This window comes from Zootoca vivipara, chromosome 16 (assembly GCF_963506605.1).
Source record: "Zootoca vivipara chromosome 16, rZooViv1.1, whole genome shotgun sequence".
Taxonomy (NCBI): Eukaryota; Metazoa; Chordata; class Lepidosauria; order Squamata; family Lacertidae; genus Zootoca; species Zootoca vivipara.
The window spans coordinates 8,839,946-8,855,492 of record NC_083291.1 but is presented as its reverse complement, the minus strand read 5'-3'; the positions used below and the strand labels follow the sequence as shown (position 1 = coordinate 8,855,492).

The following is a 15,547-nucleotide window of genomic DNA, read 5'->3' as shown; positions in this document are numbered from 1 at the left end:
GGGGCTCGGCAGTTATTGATGTTCCTCCCTGGTCAGCAGCTGAGCATGAAATCTGTTTACAAAACAGCCCCAGAAGTAGATGTGGAACTACATGCACGAGCTCAACATATTATTGATGCTTCTTAGCTGCCTTCAACTGCTTCATTCATACAATACAAATACTGTTCAAATACAGCCAAAATCCCTTAATATACTGTAACATAAGAATTGCCAGCTGAGCAATCCCCAGCTCTGGCACTTCTGTTTCAGCAGTGCCATTTGTAGATGGCAGGAGACTTCCCCTCCTGCCTCCTCTGTTCTGTACATTAGTTCTCAAAAGTACACATATTTCTGGCTAACACATCCTTAACATTGAGCAACTATTGTAATGAACAATTAAACAGGGCCATGTAGTAGGTTTCCATGAGACCGCACAAATCCTTTCATTATTTTGTTAATGGCAATTGTTTGACATGAGTTCATAACTTTGCTATACAGTCGTACGTCGGAAGTCAAACGGAATTCGTTCCAAAATAAAAAAAAAATCATTCCATTCGACTTCCAAAATGTTTTGAAACTGAAGCCGCGGAAGCCCTGTTGGATGTTCGGCTTCCAAAAATAGTTTGCAAATTGGAACACTCACTTCCAGGTTTGCGGCATTCGGGAGACAAAACGTTTGAGAACCAAGCTATTCGAAAACCAAGGTTTTAGTTATGAGAGACACAAAGTGTACTACAATGCGTTTTCTTAAGATACACTACATGTTGTAACTTCACCTTACATAGTCAGCAATGCATATTTTAAGCTTTGTTAAAAACATTGGCCTTTCTTTTTGAAATGGTTCCCTCAGTTGAGGACCCAATCACAGTGAATCCTTCTCCCAGAGAGCAAAGGCCTAGCCTAAGATGAGTATAAAAACTGCACAGGACAACTTTATGGATTCCAGATGTAGGTAGCCTTTGACTGAGGCATTGGGTGTATATCTATTCTCGGAGTGGGGTGGGGTGGGGTGGGGTGTCAATGACACTTGAGCAGGGTCAAACCTGGAAGGTCTACTCTAGGTCAAGACAAGGGTCTAGTATGGCTTGTATGTACAATCCAGGTTTTGACTGTCTCCATTGCCATGAGACATAATCATTTATCTCCATTCAGTAAGTTAAAGAAAAGATGCTCTATTCCTGGGTGGAGGCAGAACATTTGCATTTGTACAGTTTATTTCCCAGATTCAGATTTCTAGGTTGGTTGCTTAGTTGACATGCTGGTATATAGTCTTGACTATATAAATAGCAAGCAAGACATTCTGGTTTCCTTTTTCTGAAACGGGAAATTTCGTGTCTGATTTTAAGGTTTATATAGGAATCACGAACGATTTCTTAGTCAATTAATCCTATATGTATTTTCAGAAATCCCACTGTGATCCTATCTCCACTTACCTGGCAGTAAGCTTGAATGAGACTGACTTACGGGTAGATAGGTATAAGGTTGTCCTGTTAGTGTCTGAACTTTGCAATGTGCATGTGGATGTTCTATAAAAAATGTTCATTGCAAGATTGAGCCCTCACTTTTTAAAGGCTGATGTAGGACATATGCAAGCTTTGAATAACTGATAGGCAGATATATATTTCAATTTGGCTACTTCTTTTATAGAATAAAAATATTGATGTGAGATCAGTATCACTATTAGAATATAATAATATACTACTGTCTTTAAGCAGATGCCATACAAAAATCAGCCACATGCTTTAGTTATGTAGAAAATCTGTAGGCAGCGTTACATTTTAAGAACGTTGTTCATGAGAGTCTTCAAATTTATTTGGTGTGGTAACGTTATTTGATTTTATTTAGATTAATTTCTTGTTGTTGTTTTGTTGTTTAGTCATTTAGTCGTGTCCGAATCTTTGTGACCCCATGGACCAGAGCATGCCAGGCACTCCTGTCTTCCACTGCCTCCCGCAGTTTGGTCAGACTCATGTTGGTGGCTTCAAGAACACTGTCCAACCATCTCATCCTCTGTCGTCCCCTTCTCCTAGTGCCTTCCATCTTTCCCAACATCAGGGTATTTTTCAAGGATTCTTCTCTTCTCATGAGGTGGCCAAAGTATTGGAGCCTCAGCTTCACGATCTGTCCTTCCAGGGAGCACTCAGGGCTGATTTCCTTAAGAATGGATAGGTTTGATCTTCTTGCAGTCCATGGGACTCTCAAGAGTCTCCTCCAGCACCATAATTCAAAAGCATCAATTCTTCGGCAATCAGCCTTCTTTATCATCCAGCTCTTACTTCCATACTGTACATCACTACTGGGAAAACCATAGCTTTAACTATACAGTACAGACCTATGCTGTAGACCAGTACTCTGTTCAAGGTACAACATACTGTTTCAGCATTCTTTTTTTTTAAAAAAAATCTCTTGCTGTGTCTGTTTCAGTAGCCTTCATTTTCTTTCTTAAAATTTGTTTCCCATTGTATTGAGCAGATATTGTAATGGATCGGCCTGTGTGCATATATCGAAACCCTGCATGCAAAAATTTCTACATGCTAGTGTTTTTGGCAGATGACATTCCCATGAATAAAATATTTATGGAGCATTGTGTTTTGCTATGCTTCATGAAAAGAGCATCAGCAATGGCAATATTGAAACGTTTCACTGCCTTCGGAGCCTCAATGCATGAAGTAAGATGCAAACAGCGCCCTCAACTCCTGCAAAGTTATCTCTCTCTAGAAAGAGGAGTTTGCAATATAGGGCCGTATATTTTTACTTTTTGTGCATGTTTCCTTCACAAATCCCAAATGATACTTCTTTCCTAAATTGTATACAATTCCCGTTTCCTTAGTATTGAACTTAATCTTCTTGCTTTCTTATTTTTCTTTTTGAAATATGCCAGTCTGGATTAGCTTTTGGCTGTTGGACGTTTGAAGCTAAATGTGACTCAGTAGCATACACAATGGACATGAGGATGTTGCTGGGTACTGAAAAGGGTTCTTAGAGTTAGAGATTTAATTTAAAAGCAAGTGTAGTGGAAGAAGAATTCCTGCTACCCTATTCAGTACTATTTGGCACGATTGTTTGTCCATCAATGAATGAGGTTGAGGGCCGAGGTTAAAGTATGTTGTAGGTCAGAACTAAAGCAGAGCTTTTGTGGAGCTGCTTGACAGCATTTGCCTATATCCTGCCTTGTTCCTGCCCAGTGTTAGCAGCCCTGTCATCCGCATGGCTTCACTAACAGTATTTTAAAATGGCACTTTCCCATTCCAGATGTGTGTGTTTTCACAGCCTGAAATACTAAAAGCCTATCGCAGACATACAAGAAGCTAAAGAGTTCTCCCCCCCCCCCTTAAAAGGGCAAGGGTTGCAGGGGAACATATTAGTATGTTTTCTGGTTAGTTAACGTCGTGGCACTCCGAAAGAGTGCAAAGGAAAGGATCAGTAAAGGGCTCTGGGTTGTGTGATGTGAACGATAATGAGAGCCACTTGGGGCACAGTGCCAAAGACTTTGCTATTGTTAATCACTTACGTCTGGATGGAGAGGTGAACAGAGCAGGGTGTTTATATCTACAAAATGCATCACCTTCCTGCCTGCCTGACATTTTGTGACATAGATTCCCATTCACAATCTTTCTGAAAATATTGAGAGGTGCAAGAAGTGTTTTTGGAGCAACACATTGAAATCAGAAATCTTATGTAACACAAGAGGGTGGAGGGAGGGGAGGGGGCGGAAATGCATTTCAAATGAGATTGCACTTTGTCCTTGACATGTAATTATGCATTTTCAAGCATGAGTGTTCTGTATCCCCCTTTCTTTCCCGTTCCATGGGTTAACTGTATTGTGTTTTGTCCTGAATTCCAGTTTAACTTGGAGAATTTCTAATATTTGATGGCGCCCGAGAGGCGTGGTTGTTGCACTCTCCTTGCGCCCCCCTCCCCAGATCTGAGCCTCGTAAGGCTGCTCATTGAGGCTGGTGTGGGATGTGGCAGCCTTGCACCTCTCGATACCAGCCTTACCAGCAAAGGTGAGACTGGGATCAAAGGGTGCCTGGCCACTGCGTCCCTCAAACCGCCCTCCCCGAGCGCTCAAAAGCAGTAAAGGACTGGCTTGGGGAGGGTGGAGGGAGCCGTGCTCCCCAGAAACGTGCTGCTCAACACTATGCCTCTGACCCACAGGGTCTCTGAAGAGCCCATGGATTCTTCGAGTAGCAACTTGTAGGACTGGGAGACCATTCCTTCAAAATGTTTGCCTGATCAAAGGAACAGATACCAAGCCTTTTATGAACAACTAGCTGGCCCTGCCACGCGTTGCTGTGGGTTATTTGTGTGATTTCCCCTACCCTGTGCCGATCCATGACGTATCCCTGTGATTTCCCCCACTCCTCCCCTCACCCCCCAGCTTATCCCTGTGATTTCCCCCCACTCCTCCCCCTAACCCCCCACTTACTCCTGTGATTTCCCTCCTCTCCTCCATCCAGCCCCCCCCCCGGGTTATCCCTGTGACCCGTTCATTTTGCACACAATCATTCCCCCAATGTGCATGTTCTGTGAAATTTTGCCCTGTCCCAACCCTGACTCCCCTACCCATGTGTGTTATGTGAAATAACATTTATTCTACCCAAAGGCACAGTCCTGTAAAAGGCCCATATTCAGTTGATTCTATGCTGCGGCCTATTCGCCCCCCATCTCCCACCCGGGCAGGCCCCTAAATCCACTCAGCCTAGTCTGCAAAGCCGAGGTGAGATACTGTGAAGAGGGCAGGTTTCATCCCTGTGTCTCCCCCAACCCTGTTCTGACCCATTACCTATCCCTGCCCCCTATTCGGCCCCCCATTCCCCCCAGGCAGGCCCCTACCTTCACTTGGCAATGTTGGGCCTTGTTGCTGAAAAAGGCCTGTTTTCAGTTGGTTGCTGTGGAATTTTGTGGTGTCATCTGGTGGCGCGGCTTTCGAGGCAGCAGTGGGCGATCTGCCTTTCTATTGGATGCTGCTGGAGTCTTCAGAGCTTCTGCTGGTGACGTCTAATTTGGGCGCCACTTTTTTTTGCGTTTAATCATTATTTTAGGTATGAAAGGTTTGCTTTTTTGGGGGGGGGAATTATGCCAGATCCCTCACTGGTGGGCATGGAACGTTGTGGCCAAATTTGTTACATTACAGTTCATCGGTTACGGAGAAAGGCTGTGACCTCTGCGTACGCAATGCCTACATTGAGAGAGAGAGAGAGAGAGAGAGGCGCCTTGCGCTAGATGGAACCAGTTATATTTCAAAGGCCCCAATTTCTCACAAAGAGCTGCCTTTTGAAACAGGGTGCCCTTTCTCGATGAGATGGCTCATCCAGAAAACACCGATGGACTCTCACCCACAATACTGAATACAGTGGTACCTCTACTTACGAATAACTCCACTTACGAATGTTTCTACTCTACGAACAGAGCTCCGTCCGCCATCTTGGATGTGGTTTAGATAGGATTTTTTCTACTTACAAATTTTTAGATAGGGTTGCTTCGACTTCTCCCAATGCATTCCTATGGGATTCGACTTACAATTTTTTTCGACTTACGAATGTGTGTCCGGAGCGCATTAAATTCGTAAGTAGAGGTACCACTGTATACTTGTCATTGTTGTGGGAGTTTGGATGAACAAGGAAGGGGGGACTTCCCGCTGCTAATACATTGCACCATTACCACCAAACTAACATAGTAGCATGAAGGAAGGGGTTAGCTATTTTATGTACAGTGGGGGTAGGACTGGTGTTGCCCACACAGTTCCCCCAACTGCAATTCCCTCCATAACGAAGGATTTTTACACCTCCCAGAAAAGCATTATGCACCTTCACCAACCAAGGTGTGACTTCCTCTCTAAAGGTTTTACAGAATTCCCCTCTAAAACCATCTGCTCCCGGGGTTCTTCAGTTCGGGGGGGGGGATATGTGTGTGCCTTGAAGAAAAAAATGATACTTATTTTGGAGTGCTATTTGGAGTGCTTCATTTGTCAATCAGATGTTTAATGGTTATTGTTACTGTATTTCTATTCATTAAAACAATCAAATATGTTAGTTTTTTTTAAAGAAAATGCTTAAGGAGGTTGCAAGGCAGCGCTGGAAAGGGGTAGCCTCAGGAAATGGTCTGTGGAATGGGAGTGGCCTGGAGAGAGTTAAGAGGGCCAGACAGGGAGAACTGGAAGGAAGAATCTGGCCCCTGGGGCTGAGGTTTGCTATTGCTTATGCGGGGCAAAACAAAGGAAATCAACTGAAGGAACTGAAAGCCGCAACAAACCACATGCACTATGTTCTGAGCAGAATTTAGAAATAATAAAAATATATATTATTTGTTTATTTATTAAAAAAAAAGATTTGTTACCAGACTCCAAAATTGGTGAACTAATTGGGCTTAATAGAGTTTCAGAAGCATCTCTTAAGTATATTGCAGGAAGAAAGTTACCATCACCCTGAAGTCCCATAGTTTTGTCTTAAGATTCCTATGTGTAATAGTTTTTATTAGTTTTCAGTTACAATAACCCAATAAAAGCCTCATTGTCAATACCAAATTATAATAAAACTAATAATGCCAATTGTTCAGATGCCAAATTGTACTTTTTTGTTGGCCCCCCCATATGCTAGAATTGATGATTTGATAATTTACTTTAACTCTGTATTTAAGAAACTCTGTATTCAAGAAATTCCAATTACTGTACATAGCAGCCAGAATAACAAACCCTTATACCACAGCTGCAGTTTTAATGACTTCCACTCACGTTAACACATCAAGTTAAGTCCTACAGGCAAAGCCTTCAAACTCTCTCTTTGTTCTTCTTGTGTGTGGCTATTTTTCTGTCCATGATGTTTCTTCCTCTCCTTGTACTGTATTATGTCCATCTTTTGTCAGTTGTTGCTGTTCTCCATCATATCTTGCGCGGTGCTTGTAGTCCATTCCATTGTCTTAAGATTCCAAAGGGGTATGTAATTTGCTTGACTGACTGCCAGGATTGTCAGTCATGATGAAGAATGTGCTTTCTGACCAGTGACGGATTTACATATAAGCTAAGCAAGCTATAGCTCAGGGCCCCACACTCTTGGGGGCCCCAAAAAATTAAAGAAAAAAAAACCTGGATGTACATTTCCAAAATATAAGATAAAACAAAAACAAAATAAAACCTACATACAGCAACAGTTCTGGTTACAGGTAGGTAGCCGTGTTGGTCTGGATCGAAGTAAAATAAAAAAATAAATAAAAAATAAAAAAATAAAAAAAATTCTTTAAGGTGCTACTGAAGGATTTTTTTTTATTATACAGCAACAGTGTTTTGTGTTGTGTAGGCTCCTATGATGTAAGTAATGGGCCCCGCCTGCTAGCCTGCTCCCTAAAATATCACTGGTTTGTTCCTTTCTATATATAGGGTGCCTGCATTCTGTATGTGCAAATGGCTTTAGATACCTATTAGGTCCATAAATTGCCATATAGCATAAATTCAACACACAAAAAACCAGAGACAATTTGTTGTTGACAAAGGACAGCTGGACATATAAAGGGCCCCATTACCTTCAGTTATAGCTGCCAAGTACCCCGCTTTTCCCGGGAAACCCCCGTTTTTACTTACCTTTTCCCGGTGGTCCCCCGTATCACTTCGTTTCCCATTTTTCTCCGTTATTTTCTCCTGCCGGCGGCCATTTTTTTCTTTCCGATTTGCCCTTTTATGGGCACCAAAAATGGCCACCGCTGGCTTCAAAAGTCGCATCTACGCATGTCCGGAAGTGCATAGACACAACTTCCGGTGTCGGTGGCGGCCATTTTTGGTGCCCATAGATGGGCGGAGCGACACCGGAAGTTGCGTCGACTCAACTTCTGGTGTCACACAGCTGCCGGTCCCAGATTCTGCAGTCCGGGACTTGGAAGGTAAGCCTTCAGTAGCTTAGGGCCTCATCAAACCTAAATCTGCCCTGTTTCTGACCCAATCAAGCAACACATAAGCAAATATGTCTTAGGTGAGCTAGGAAGGGGTCTGTACCCTTCCTCATTTTATCCTCCCAGAAAAACCTGATAGGAACTTTAAAAAGGGGGGGGAGGATGTGGCCATAATTCCTGGAAAAAAGGGGGGAATGGTCTCACTAATTAGCATTTCAAAATATGAGAAGGCAAGGTTATCTTTAGACAATCTTCAAGACCAAGATAAATAAATACTTGGGAAGCAATAGAGTGAAACCTGCCAGATGGCTGTATTGAATACACCCCCTTTTAAAAGTTGTATTATAGTCTGTTCAGTTGCTACCAAAAGCTTCATTGCACATTTGAACCGCAGGAGAAAAATCTCTCCCCCCCCCCAGCGCTACATTAAAGTAATAACTTAGTTGAAAAGGTCTTTGATGCAGCTCACAATTTTCTTCTTCATTACTCCCCTGAACCATTTATTTGCTCATTAATTTATATGTGCCTTCTCTAAAGGCACAGTTAGAAAACTTGTGTGCTGCTGCCAATGTTAAGATCCACCCCTACCCCCCCCACCTGCCCTCCACAAGGCCATCAGTATCTGGAAATAGTTCGATCCTTTGTCATTACTCCTTCAGATGGGTAGATGCAAAAGCCAAAATCATCTCGTCTTTGAAAATGCATTTGATACACTTTCCCATCTTCTGTGATAGTATGGGAGTCATTATTGCAGCAGTTGGCTCTGACACGCTTGCACAGACACAAATTGAGTCCGACAGGACTGATGTCTCTTGGACTTTGCTGTCATTTGAAATGCTGGCACAAAGATGGTAGCGGTGAAAGCAGAGAGCTGGTACTTTCAGCACATTGAAGGTTTCTTAGGGTTTTGTGTTTTGTGATAGCAGCAATCAAAGCAAGAGCTGGTTTTCCATGAGCTTTATTGCAGCTGACTTCTAGTATCTGCTTCTCTTTTTCTTATCTCGAGTAGATTTTTAATAATATTCTGTGATCTAAAACACATACCACCCACGGATCTGTAACAATCTTTTTCAGTAGAATAATCATTGGTATTATTTTCTCTCCCCTTTTTCATCTTAATCTTTCCTTCATGCAAGCAGTTCTTGCATTATGATATAAATAGTATTTTCTTTCCATTGTGCTTGTTTCAGACCTGCCAAAGCATATATCTTACCTCTGCTTAGAAAACCACAATTAAATTGTAGAGTTATGTTAGTGGCATAGATCTATTTTTGGATATCTCTAGAATTTCCTGTTGGAGGCGATGCATTTTGTGTGTGTGTTATGTTTCTGACATAGCTTGGTTGGAGTGAATAAAGTAGAGTCAAATTGATTTCTTTTTAAAGGCAGATGTTCATGCTGTATTATTCATTAGTTCTTATACGAGATACAAAATTAAACCGACTGAACAGGAATATGTAATCTTGATTCATAATTTATCCATGAATTATATAATTCGCCTTCAGTGATAAATAAGAGAGGAAACAATAACAATTTTGTGTGGACAGATTTCCAAGACGCCACACCAGATAAGACTTGGTTGGATTAATCCACAAATACCAATATCCTAGCCTTGCATATAGCGCATTAGGAACAGAAGCAGATTTAGCTCTGTCATTCTTACCTGATGCAAGGAAATCAGCTTCCAATATGTTGTTTGTTAGCAGGCTTTTGTCCTGGAGGTTGAATCCTCCTAAACCCTTCTTTAGAGTATCTGTATGGCTTATTCCAGCTGAAGTATTAAAGCAGGACATCATTAGGAATGACAGCTCATTTTCGTGATGTGGTGCTAGGGAAAGGAGACACCTCAGCAGCGCATAGAAACTGTTGATCATCACAACCTGGGTTACAAGGTGCCTTGGAAAAGAACGTAGTGGCTGTTAAAATGTGCTTCCTCTCGGGTCATTTTACCAGGCTAATCCTAGCCTTCAAGGCTGGAATCCAATGCTTTTATCTTGCTCATTAAAAGTGTGCATTGTTTATGTATTTGGAAAGGAAGGAGCAAAAACATTCTAAATATTTCTCTCTCTTTCTTGTTCCTCCCAGGCTTTGAAAATTCTTCATCTGGAATTTCAGATTGGAGAGACTCGCAGTGGCTTCTAAGCCAGTGATCGAAGCCGCCAAAGCATGCTGGTGCCAAGCTGTCGGAGGATGCATGTAGCCAGGCCAGCAGTACTGCTCCTCTGCTTCCTGCTCTGTGCTGATGCTGAAAGTAAGCTCTCCCCCCATCTACTATTTTCACCCTTGCAAATAAAATATTGGCTATAATGAAGAGTTCTGTTTATGGTTGGCACATTCTGGGGGCTTGTGAAATAATCTTGCTTTTGACTCAGTCTTGAGACACTGTGCGATCCACCTTGGCTCTCAGCCAGTGTTTGAAAGGGATTATTTACTGACTTGCCTATTTTTCTCCCCCTGCCGTTAATACCCCTTTTCTTGCGCATTGGAGGGTTCCTACTGCTCTCTGTTTGCTTGTGATCAGTCATTTCAAAGAGACAATGCGAGCAAAATTGTGTAGCCAAAACAAAACCTAACCTTGCTTGCCAGAAGGCAAACATCACTTAGTCTTACTAGGTATCTCCCCCACCCCCCAGTTCCTTGGATATTTTCTTTTCAAGCTCCGAAAAGACAAACAATGCAATGTTGAGGCCAATTAAAATTCCAGGTCCTTTGTGTCTGTCACAGCAGCTGTTGTAATGTATTATGTCCAACAGCTGTCGTAGAGTACAGTATTTGAATAAACCAAGCAAAACTGTCAACTTTGAGGCTGGGCTTTAGAGTGTGGAGACTTTGGTGTACTGCAGGCACCTAGGTTCTAAATCCGGGACTCATATTGTGGTACTGCAGAGTTTTGGTCAATTAGCTTGCCAATTAATGAGAAGATAATATCTTCTTCTTAATTAGGAAATCATTAGGTTTGCCTGGTTTACACGTGTTCTTTGTCCCAGCTGTCTTCTGGCTTTCCACAACAAGGAGGGAAAACCCCTCTTGCATGAACTAGTTGAGGCAGGTTTGTCTGTATTCTGGTGACATCACTTGAACTCGCAGCATTTACCACTGGTAACTTCTTTGAGCTGATTTTGACGGAATCATTAATTTGGAGGGGCTTTGTAAGCACCCAGGGGAATCATTGATGCTACTTACTTGTCTCTTGGGTTCAGCATGGATAATTGTTATTTGAACATCTTCGTCAAGAAAGAAGTATCGTGAAGTATATAGCGTGCTCTTACTATCACACTTTGATTCAAGTTAATTTATCAATTTATCAATGAGTGTACTAAGCTGCAGATTCTGGTGACTGTTCCTCGTGGTTTTCCTTTTTTTCTTTCCTTTTTTGAATATTTTATTTGTTGAATATAAGAACATTTTCAATCATGTTTACAGAATAGTCTGAAGTTAAGTTTAGAGTGACTGAAATTTAGAATGCAAACACTGAAAACACACATTTGCAAATTAATGACAGTGGTGAATGTTGGACCTCTTCCAGATAGTTAAATGACCAGCTGGGATGTTTGTGCATAAGGTGAAGCCAAGGACATTTTAACACTTCAGCCAATAAATAATGAACTGGGATATAGCCTAATCTTTTTTCAATTAGGCATTTTAAGAGAGTCACTTTTTTAAAAAAAATGTGGAAATTGTTCTTAAAGGACATTAGATTTTTTAAAAAATATCCTGAAGTTTTGCCAATTGTAAAATGATCATGCTGATAGAACTGGAGAATAAATTGTCACAAGTCAGATAAAACTTTGCAAAGATCACAGGTTTTGTTTTTTTAAAGTGAAACAAAGTGTAAACCTTCTCAGTAGCTTTTGGAAATGAACAAAAGCGCAACTGTTTCAACAGTTTTTCTTTTTCCTTTGTTAAGCATTTGAATACAGAAAAAAATATTTTCCTGAGAATCACTAGCAGATTTACTTTTTTAAACAGGCAATTTTGTAATAAAGTGCTTTCAGATTTCCTTGCTTTGCAAATCGTTGTTTTCAGCATTCTGTTCCTTATTGCTCAAAACAAAATAAAATTTGGCAATCAGCTATTAAGCACTGTGGGTTTTGACAAGAGGCTTTTGTTTCTGTTAACACACTTGCTTCTTTGGAGTAGTTCGTGAAACTGCCGACTTAAGGATAATAAGTAGGTCTGGTTGGTTAGTTTCCAATTAAGTATTTCCCCTTGGAAAATGTTTCTCTGAAATTTCTTGCTGGCAGAAATATCATTAAATGCTCTGTGGGGAAAGTCATCATCCTTCCATGCTAATGTTGCATTTTATAGACCCCGAGTATCCAAAGTGCATTATGGGAGTTGAATTTTGCAGAGTCCCTTCCATTGCCTCCAGTCATCTGCATACATGTCTCATACAGACATATACATATGCAGATGATGTGTTCTACACGAGGCTGAAGCTGGTTTCAGACTGGGTTATCTCCTGTTCAAGACTGCTCAACAGACAATGTTCCGAGGCCCTGCTGGTTGTCCCAGTAGCCTTTCTTGTTTGGGATCAGGGAGAATGCTTTATTTGTGACTCTGCCTGTGCTCTGGAACTCCTTTCTGAAGGAGGCAGTCTCACCCTTCACTTCTTTCTGAGCCTCCTGAAAGGTAGTATACACTTTCCTTTTCCTTTTTTTTTTTTTAAAAAAAGGGCTTTTTGTTTCTGGATAGTTGTTCTTATAACGTTTTTAATCTGTTGGTGCATTATGATTTAGTGCTAAGTGCTGGTAACTTAGGTGTTAAGTGAGATGTTAAATTGTGGTATTATTATTATTTATGAAGAAAGGTGGAATGGAAATGTGTTTTAAGTGCATAGTATACATTAGTTATATATGCCCATACCTGCCAAGTTCCTGCCTGAAAAATAAGGGACTGGACCGGAAGTAGCAGACCGGAAGTAGCGCTGCCGCCATTTTGGAGCTGGGCGGAGCATGCTCAGAAGTGACTTTTGATGCTGCTGTGCCCAGTTCCAAAATGGCCGTCACGCCAGAATAAACCGGGGAAAAACAAAAAAAATCCATTTTTCTGCTGGGGGCAGCTGGAAAAACAGGGGTTTCCCGGGGAATACGGGAGACTTGGCAGCTATGTATATATGCCCCTTTTGTGTTTGTGTGTGTAATACTGAGCCTCTTGGGCTTGCTGATCAGAAGGTTGGCAGTTTGAATCCCCACAACGGGATGAGCTCCCGTTGCTCGGTCCCAGCTCCTGCCAACCTAGCAGTTCGAAAGCACACCAGTGCAAGTAGATAAATAGATTCCACTGTGGCGGGAAGGTAAAGGGCATTTCCGTGCAATCTAGTTTCCGTCACGGTGTCCTGTTGTGCCAGAAGTGGTTTAGTCTGTGGACAAATGCCAGCTTCCTTGGCCTGAAAGGGAGATGAGTGCTGCAACTACATAGTCGCCTTTGACTGGACTTAACTCTCGAAGGGTCCTTTACCTTACCTTACCTTACCTTACCTTACCTTACCTTACCTTACCTTACACACACACACAGGCTGCTGCTCCTGCTCCTGTTGCTCACAAACCTGCCTACCCACCAATCCCTTCCCTTTATGCTTTGCCCCAAACTCCCTCCTTCACTTACAGCTCACCCTTCAAAACCCTCTGCACTTCACAGCTCACCAACTACCCTCCTCCCCCCATCCCACTCAATGCTGCCACTGCTAGAGAAAGCATAATGAAGGGCAGATCTTTCTCCACCCACTCCCCTGATGCTGTGAGAAGCAAGTCTCTATTTTAAAAGGCAGGCTTCCTTCACCTGGAATGTCATCAATGCTTTGTGTGTCCCCCTCCGTTGACATCGCTGTGGGGGGATGTGAAGGGGAGAAAGACTTCTCCCTCCCCTGATTCAATCCAGGGAAGGAAGCCTGTTGTTTTTAAATGCAGGCTTCTTCCTTCTCACACTGGTGACAGCAGGGGATTGTGAGAAGGCCATCCTGGGCCACCCACTTTGTCTGCACTCCTCACTTCCTTCCTTCCCTGCTCCTCCTTTTGAATATGATCTACAAAACATGATCGCAATCCAGACCAGAGTTAAGCACCTTTGTGTCCCATTAATGTAAGATGGGGCAAATTTAATTAGGTTCTTTGAAAGACAAGGTACATATCCCATGGAGTGTAACCCTTAACCTCCTGCTCTTTGGCGAAAAACAGCATCGCAAAGGGAAGCAGCGGAAGCGGTCAGGAAAAGGGCATTTAAACCTTTCCAACCCACCATTTCATGCTGTTTCTCCACCCCAGAGTTTCAGAGCCACGTTTACTTATGCAAACACATAGAAACCCGACATGTGTAAAAAATAGTTGTGGGAGAGGAGTTGTAGCAAAAAAGTTGTGGACAGGGGGGGGGGAAATCAAGGAATCGTTTCTTGTCGATTCTGCACTGAAAATTGCCTTCTCTTTGTGTTGCTATTCCACGAAGAAGTAGGCACCCATATTTACTGGTATCCAGTTGCATGCAATGTGCACACGATTTACATCAGATGGACCAGAGAAAGAAGGAAACAAACTGCAAAATAAAAAAAAATTCCTTCAGTAGCACCTTAAAGACCACCTTAAAGACCTTCTTCAGATACGAGTGTGCATGTACACGAAAGCTCATACCAAAATAAAAACTTAGTTGGTCTTTAAGGTGCTGCTGAAGGATTTTTTTTTTATTTTGCTCTGACTCAGACCAACACGGCTACCTACCTGTAACTAAAACTGCAAAATTTTAGCTTTATCCTAAGAAAAGATAAGTTGCCAAACATAGCTTTTTGATTTTTAACTTTCCCACCATTTGTTTGGAAGGAAAACAGAGGGAGCTGCTTCCCACCATAGGAAAAGGGGGTAGTGGTGGAATACCTACCGGTATCTACTTAAATGAATTCAGATATCCTTAATATGTAAAAGGTTAAGAATACATTCAAGCCCTAACCCCCAAGGTTTTCATGCTTAGTCCATGCTTGAGTGGCCATTGCCTGTGTTGCACAGGTAAGGTCTAGAGCAGGGATGTCCAACTCCCAATAGTCTGCGATCTACTCACAGTATTAAAAAAACTGGCAGTGATCTACCCATTGTTGTAAAAAACAAAACAAAAAAAAAACCTAGCAGTGATCTACCCAAAGTTTTTGAGTTTTTTTAAGAAGCCAAAGTTATGGAGCTTTTTGGAGAAAGGCAAAGTTGTGGGTTTTTGTTTTTTTGTTTTGCTTTTTTCTAAGGTGATCACTGGGGGGCCAGAGATCAACCTACTAGGAACACCCCCATGACCTACCAGTAGATCACAATCTGCCTGTTGGACATGCCTGGCCTAGAGGAAGCTCCTACTCAGTTGTACTTAAGCAGAAGTAGACGCCTTTTTACAATTGGGGGTCTTTATTTTCACTCAGTTTTGTGTGAATGTCAGTCTGTTTGAATGATTAAAATTTTGCTTTATATATGATTTAAATATGTTTTAATTTATATTTGATTTGAGTATGATTTGTTATGATTTAGTATGATTCGAAATTATTATTTTGACATTATTTGATTTCGATTATATGTTATTTGTGTGTGTTTTGTTTTGTTTCTGTTTTTTATGTATATTGTCTTTTTTTAAACGAATTAAAGTTTTTTAAAAAAATTTTAAAAAAAATTCTTTAAAATAATCGGGGATAATGATAAAGCAAAACCCATGAAGAGCATTTTGC

At 41.6% G+C, this 15,547-nt stretch overlaps 1 protein-coding gene across 4 annotated transcripts in view; it reads left to right on the top strand.

Moving 5' to 3' along the window:
- The window catches only part of PTPRD (protein tyrosine phosphatase receptor type D), a 376,490-nt gene that overhangs the window by 69,528 nt on the left and 291,415 nt on the right, over positions 1-15,547 (top strand). For all 4 annotated transcript variants that reach the window (XM_035140530.2, XM_060268732.1, XM_035140525.2 and 1 more), the window contains exon 2: positions 9,946-10,111. In XM_035140530.2, the coding sequence (XP_034996421.2) occupies positions 10,027-10,111 (85 nt within the window). In that variant the 5' untranslated portion in view covers positions 9,946-10,026. The remainder of the gene's footprint in view (positions 1-9,945; positions 10,112-15,547) is intronic.